General features: G+C 56.1%; 1 protein-coding gene across 1 annotated transcript in view; it reads left to right on the forward strand.

Moving 5' to 3' along the window:
- Positions 1 to 7,296, forward strand: part of HOMER2 (homer scaffold protein 2) — a gene marked incomplete at its 3' end in the record, with an annotated part of 79,916 nt that extends 72,620 nt beyond the window's left edge. The window contains exons 5-9 of the mRNA XM_059371169.1: positions 23 to 129; positions 3,143 to 3,299; positions 5,043 to 5,153; positions 5,969 to 6,049; positions 7,111 to 7,296. Of these exons, the coding sequence (XP_059227152.1) occupies positions 23 to 129; positions 3,143 to 3,299; positions 5,043 to 5,153; positions 5,969 to 6,049; positions 7,111 to 7,296 (642 nt within the window). The remainder of the gene's footprint in view (positions 1 to 22; positions 130 to 3,142; positions 3,300 to 5,042; positions 5,154 to 5,968; positions 6,050 to 7,110) is intronic.
- Position 7,297: the final 1 nt, after the last annotated feature.

Raw genomic sequence — 7,297 nt, forward strand, 5'->3', positions numbered from 1 at the left:
TGAAACCCCGTCTTCTACTCAGGTGTCCAGCGTCAACGGGACAGACGATGAAAAGGCCTCTCACGTGGGTCCTGCTGACGCACAGCTTAAGTCTGAGAATGACAAGCTGAAGATCGCCTTGACACAGAGGTATGGCTGTTTGCAATCCACAGGGCCTTTTCCCGAGGTCACTGCCTCCCGCGGCCTTTCCCGCCAGGTGGGGTTTCATGAGAAGACCAGGTCCTGCTCAGAGTGTCTGGTCTTGTCTCCGGGCCAAAGCAAGGCCAGCTGGCTTCATGGTTGTTCTCTGTCTGACCGCCCAGACCAGGAGCATATGTGCCCGCCGGTGTGTGTGCGAGATTTCCGATTGTGCGAAAGAGGTATGTGTGTGTGTGTGTGTGTGTGTGTGTGTGTATACAAGTGTGAGAGAGACTGGTCCCTGTGCTTCTGTTTTGTTCTGGTTTTTTGAGGAAACAAATATATCATTGATTTGTACAGAGTAAGACTGAATCTCAAACATCCAAGAAAAATCTATAAAAAACTGTTAAGAGTACAACCTCTCACAAAAATCAATAGCTTTTCTAGATACAAACAAGCGTCACATAAAATATGTATTTGAAGATGAGAAATTCCTTTGTGATACGAACTAAAACCATCAATTACATGAACTAGAAACATAAATATAGAAAACTTAATGTTACAGAATCTCTGTGAAGAAAGTTTTAAAATGATTTTGAGGGCCATAAATGAATAATTTAACAAATAGAAAGATATATTCTATTGGGAGGTGGTAAAAATGTCTTCATATTTAAAAAGAATCCATTTCCTATAAATGGATGCATAAATTTAACATAATCCCCATAATAAGATCAACATGATTTTAATTTTTAATGACTACACAGGCTGTGCTTACATGTTCCTGTCTTGAGAGCGTGGCCCATTTCCCGACGGCTGGGCCGGCCCTGTGAGCCCGCTCAGAGCGGCTGTCCTTGGGAATCACGCTGTCCTCATCCCAGACGGGGGCTTGGCCAGCTCCCCCCAGCCTTTCTGTGGCTGAGAAGCTGCTCTCCCCAGACTTGCCCCATTAAAAAGCTAGATCACATTAACTCCATTTTACAGGAGTAAACTGAGGAAACTGAGTCTCGGTGGTAAAATGCTTCCTTGCTTAAGGTCATGTTAAGGCGATTTCCCCACCGTCCTGCCTGCTTTTCACTCTTTTGTTGGTTAAGACACAAGATGCTGTTGGATGAAAACGTTCCACCCCTAAAAATAAAGGTTTTTTAAAATCCCAACTTAATGAGCAAGGGCATTCTAGGAATGGGTGTGAAGCCATTTCCCTAAAGCAGCTTAAATTCTCCATTATGTGTTCTGAGATTAACCAGATTCCATCTTGCTATTTTTTGCCTGTAGTGTTTGAAACTGAAAGCTTGTATTTCTAGTCACGTTCCCCCGTCCTTGAGGCTGTGGGATGGAGGAGAACACAGGTTACAGAGAAACATTCCTATTTACTTACCCCCCCCCCCACAAAAAAAAAGGCCTTTAGAGACAGAAGTGACATCAGCCAGGCCGGATTGATTAGAAGCCGGACACTTTGAGTGGGGTGTGTCCTGCGTGTCCTGTGTGCCCACGTGTCTGTGTGTCCACATGTCCTGTGTATCCTGCGGGTCCTCTGTGTCCTGTGTGTCTTGTGTGTCCTGCGTGCCCACGTGTCCTGTGTGCGCTGTGTACCCACATGTCTGTGTGTCCACGTGTCCTGTGTGCCTCCGTGTCCTGAATGCCCTGCGTGTCTTGCAGGTCCTGCATGTCCTTGTGTCTTTTGTGTCCTGTGGATCCTGCATGTCTTGCGTATCCTGCGTGCCCACATGTTCTGTGTCCGTGTGTCCATGTGTCCTGTGTCTTGCATGTCCTACATGCCCACGTGTCCTGCATGTCCTGTGTGCCCACATGTCCTGTGTGTCCATGTGCCCACGTGTCCTGCATGTCCTGTGTGCCCACATGTCCTGTGTGTCCGTGTGCCCACGTGTCCTGCATGTCCTGCGTGTCTTGCGGGTCCTCCATGTCCTTGTGTCTTACGTCTTACATGTCCTGTGTGTCCGTGTGTCCACGTGTCCTGCATGTCCTGTGTGCCCTGCATGTCTTATGGGTCCTACGGGTCCTGCTTGTCCGTGTGTCTTATGTGTCCTGCATGTTGTGTGCCCACATGTCCTGCGTGTCTGTGTGTCCTGCGTGCCCACGTGTCCTGCGTGTCCTATGCAGCTCTGGCCTCGGGGCACCTGCAGCTCCGCGCACGTGTGGGCTGCAAAGCCAGAAGGCAGAAGGACCATGAACCAGACCCTGAGGGGAGCCCGATTGTGGTTTGTTTCTTTTTTTTTTTTTTTTTTTAAAGATTTCATTTTTTTTATTTGACAGAGAGAGATCACAAGTAGGCAGAGAGGCAGGCAGAGAGAGAGAGGAGGAAGCAGGCTCCCTGTGGAGCAGAGAGCCCGATGCGGGACTCGATCCCAGGACCCTGAGATCGTGACCCGAGCCGAAGGCAGTGGCCCAACCCACTGAGCCACCCAGGCGCCCCTGTGGTTTGTTTCTTGAAACTACTCCTCTGTGAAGCACGTAGGATGGAAGACAAAGGCGAGATTGCTTTGGTCGCATGGAGGCGTCCCACAAACCTGTGGACCTCCCCCACCCCTGAGGTGACATGAGGTCGGCCAGGGGGACACACAGTCCCTGTCCCCTCTGCCCTCTGGACGTCAGCTTGGATTCCCTACGGGCTGGGAGGAGGCACAGGTTGTCACGTGTTGCTGGGCTGCCCGTCACGCCCAGGGTCCTGGTGTCAGGGATTCCTGAGACCCTCGAGGGCCTGTTTCAGAGCCTGCGACCCTGGGGCTCGCTTCAGGAAGAGACAGGACAGCAGCGTCTGGGGCAGGGGCTCTGCAGGGAGCGAGGGCTTCCTTCCGAGCTTCGGCTGCTCCTTCCCCAAGAGTTTTGTGCTTTCCTGAAGCGATTCTTTAAGAAAGCAGCCTGGCAAGGTGACCTGTTGGCACTAGAGAGGCTCCAGCCCTTCATAGCACCTGATCCCCCGTGGCCAGCGGGGGGGCCAGGGTATGGTGTGGGGTCAGGCGGGGTGGGTGGCCCCCAGCGTCCGGGTCACCGCCTGGCCTGCCCGCAGTGCCGCCAACGTGAAGAAATGGGAGATGGAGCTGCAGACCCTGCGGGAGAGCAACGCGCGGCTGACCACGGCGCTGCAGGAGTCGGCCGCCAGCCTGGAGCAGTGGAAGAGGCAGTTCTCCGTCTGCCGCGACGAGAACGACCGGCTCCGGAACAAGGTGGGTGCCCGGGCACCGGGGGGTCCCCGTCCACCTCGCTTGTCCCACCACCTCCCTTGCCACTCCCTGCGGCGGGACGAAGCGTCGCTGTCACTGTCGCTCCCCCCACCTCCCCACTTTCCCGAGCAGGAACACGAGGGAGTGAGCAGGTTTCATCTGGCCTCAACCCTCTGACGCCGGTCAGGGGTGGCCCTCCTGTGGCACGCTCCGTGGTGCATTCATTTTGGGTAGAGGACAGAGAGCCAGAGGGTGAGCGAGGACAAGAGATTCAGGGAACCACGAGGAGCGTTCCCTCCGCCGCCCGACTGCCATGCCACCGCTGCCAGAAAATCCCCCATGGAGACCCTGGGGTCCCTGTGTGTCCATGCTTTGACGCTCAGCACGTTGGTCTGGCAGGCCGTAGGCAGCAGCTTCCGTGTAAGTGTTAGGGGGTCACATCACCCCAAGACAGGTCTTCGCTCTCCCTGGCCCCCCCATCTGTAAGCTGCCCTGAGTGGAGCCTGAATGGAGCCACCAGAGGCCACTCCCCTGCTCGCCCAGCTCCGCTGCAGATGGCACATAAAACTGCCTCGTGTCATTGTTTCACTTCCATGCTGCAAGTGCTGACCGTGAGGGCACCAGGCCAAGTGCTGACTCCGTGCGTTCCCTGCCGGGGCCAGGCCGATCTGGCTGCCAGCGGGATCGAATGCCCAGTCTTCTTTCCAAGCAGGGAGCTGGCTCTGTCCCTTTGCATGAGTGTGATGGGGGAAGAGAGGAAGTACACTCCTTAGAGTTTGCTGCCTGATTGGGAAGCACTGGGAACTTGATTTCCAGGACACCAGGTAGAAGGAGGTGGAGTCCCCAGTGGCTCCTGGGGCTGGGGGTTCAGATCCCGGGGGCTGGCGTGCAGCTGCCTCTGAAAGTGTCGTCATTGTGACCACCCAGCGCCCTTGGCCTTGAGGACTCCTGCCTGCTTGTGGGACCCCACCAGTGGGGGGCTTTTGTGTTATTGCTGGTTCCCTTCTGCCTTGTACTCTGCACACTCTCTCTGGCCACTGGGAAGCGCTCAGCGTCGGAACGCAAGGCCAAGGCTGTGAGGCCTTTGAACCCCTTCCGAGGGGTCAGGCCTGGGAAGGGGAGGAGAAGGCACTCTGGGGATTCACCCGTCCAGCCTGTACCTCTCAGCTCTCCCGGAGGAGCCTCGCCACAGGCCAGGCCCTCCTGTGTGCGTCAGTAAGGAAAGGTCACCCGGGTTTAAAATGTTTGAAATGTCATTGCGTCTCATTGGGCGGCCGGTGACCCACAGCGTTGATCAGTTCTCTTCCCTGCAGTCTTAAACCTTTCAGATGAAATAGAATAATTCAGGACATGATCAAGTGATGTAAAAAGTCATTATGGGGAGAAGCAGATAGATTCATGGGACACCTGGTCCCTACTCGAGACAAGTCCTTTAAAGCAAACTACCGTTCCCCCCTGTGGCGGTGAGAGGGAAACAGAAGCCAGGAGCATCCCGTGGCCAGGTTTTGTGACTGCCGTGGCTCTGCTGGCGTTAGACAGGGCATCTTGAGCACGCAGGGAAGGGAGGGTAGCCTCGCGGGGGAGCCACACGGGGTCTGCTTGTAGCCACAGGGAACAATGCATAAGTGGGTTAGTTCACAGTTTGTTGTGAGAGCGTAAACAGCCGTGGTGAACTTCAGTTGTGGTGAACAGCTCAGCGGCCGGAGTAGGGGAGCCTCCCGGCCTCAGCCTATGGGTGCGTTACAGATAGACGAGCTGGAGGAGCAGTGCAGCGAGATAAACCGGGAGAAGGAGAGGAACACACAGCTCAAGAGGAGAATCGAGGAGCTGGAGTTGGAGCTGCGGGAGAAGGAGACGGTGAGTGGAGGTGCCCGCCGGCCCTGTGCTCCCGGGACCCGGCAGGTGTCTCGGGGTAGGGGGGTGTGACCAGCCCTGGGTGGGAGTGGGGCAGCACGGGGGCCAGCCAAGAGCTGCACCGAGGCTGGGACGCAAGGGGGAGCCGGACATTCATAAAACAGCCGGAAACATTTGTGGGTGATCTGTCCTCGGAAGTGGCTTTGTGCTGTCCATCCAGCGAGAGCCCCTGCAGTGCGGGCGTTTGTTTTCTGGGGGAGGAGTGCACAGGACCGCTAAGCGCACGGACGCTGGAGACTGTGGACCAGGCACCAATCTTACGCCTCCGTTTGCCTGGAAGATGGGGATGCTGAGAATCCCCATCTCTTTGTGGTGGTGTACAAGCTTCCCGTGATAACACACGTGACACACTCAGCCTTCGAGGTTACCCGCGTGCTGAGTACTGACTCCAGCACCTCTGTTATTATCCAGGACGGTGCAGACTCCAAGAGCTGCTTCCGCTAACATACACACAGATCGTGCTTTTTTAAGGTTTTCTTTTCTTTCTTTCTTTTTTTTTAAAGATTTTATTTATTTATTTGACAGAGAGATTACAAGTAGGCAGAGAGGCAGGCAGAGAGAGAGAGGAGGAAGCAGGCTTGCTGCTGAGCAGAGAGCCCGATGCGGGACTCGATCCCAGGACCCTGAGATCATGACCTGAGCCAAGGCAGCAGCTTAACCCCCTGAGCTACCCAGGCGCCCTTTTTTAAGGTTTTCAAGGAGACGCTCTATCTGACTTGCTTTCACATGCTTTTTCATTTTCATTTCGTCCCCTGTAGGAATTGAAAGACCTCCGCAAACAAAGTGAAATCATACCTCAGCTCATGTCAGAGTGTGAATACGTCTCTGAGAAGTTAGAGGTAGGAGGGGCGTCTCCCTGCACCTTGGCCCAGACCAGGAGGCATCCGTGGTGTCATCGTTTCTCTGGGGCCTCCCCTCTCACAGCTCCCCTGGTAAAGAAGAGTGACTTCCTAGTCAGGGGAAGCCCGCAGTCCCGGCACGACTGGCTTGTGCTTTTTGTGCTTCTGTCAAAGTGGCCTGTGCAGAGCTGTAGTGCGGGGACCGTGTCCCACCCCCAGAAGTCTCCATGGAGCCTTAGGGCTGTGAGGAGCGGGGTGAGGGCAGGGCAGAGTGTAAGCCCCAGAGCAGGGCCACCTCTCTACTCTCCAGCCAGTGACCTTGAACATGACCTTGAGCGGTGCCCCTCACTGGCCTCAGATTCCTGATCACGTCCTCTTTCACCTCCCCCTACTTCAGGAGCACGTTATTCAGGTGTACGACCCCAGTATCAGCCGCTGGTTCCTGGAAACCCAGAAAGTCAGCCCCTCACTGGGTGTGTGGGGCGCTGGCCTATGCCTCTGTTGGGGACTCAAAGCCACCCTGCCCTTAGGAGGAGCCCAACTGGCTCCCCAGTCACACCGCCTGATCCCAGAGCGGGGACTGCCGGCCCTGAGTCTGGCACGGCCCATCCTGCCTCACTGAGGACAGGGAGGCCTTGGCCTCTCCGTAGAACGGAGGAAACAAGTCACTGCGTGGTTTGTCCCCTCTTTCTCTCCCATAGCTGAGCTCATGTGTGGCCTCTGCGGACCCTTCTGGGAGGAGGGCCTGCACATTTCCTCTGCTGGGCCTCTGTGAAAGGGCCCATTTGCAGCCGGCTCCTCCCGGCAGGACCCGAGCTCTGCACGGTGTAGGGCAGTCCTTTACCAGGCCAGAGTGGGTCCTGCGCTCCGCCTGTCAGCACCTCGGCGGGGGAACAGGCAGGAGAGCGGGGCGCACCGGGACGCCCCACATTCTGCACTGATGTTCCCAGTCACAGGCCCAGGAGAGGGGGCGAGAGGGGACAGCTGGGCTGGGGCAGGGTCTCGGCGGACGCGCCCCCTTGGCTCTGCTCCAGGCCCTTCTCGCGTTGGTCTCGCTGCAGGCCGCAGAGAGAGACAATCAGAACCTAGAGGACAAGGTGCGGTCCCTCAAGACGGACATCGAGGAGAGTAAGTACCGCCAGCGCCACCTCAAGGTCGAGCTCAAGAGCTTCCTGGAGGTGCTGGATGGCAAGATCGACGACCTGCACGACTTCCGCCGCGGCCTCTCCAAGCTGGGGTCCGACAACT

This window comes from Mustela nigripes, chromosome 13 (assembly GCF_022355385.1).
Source record: "Mustela nigripes isolate SB6536 chromosome 13, MUSNIG.SB6536, whole genome shotgun sequence".
Taxonomy (NCBI): Eukaryota; Metazoa; Chordata; class Mammalia; order Carnivora; family Mustelidae; genus Mustela; species Mustela nigripes.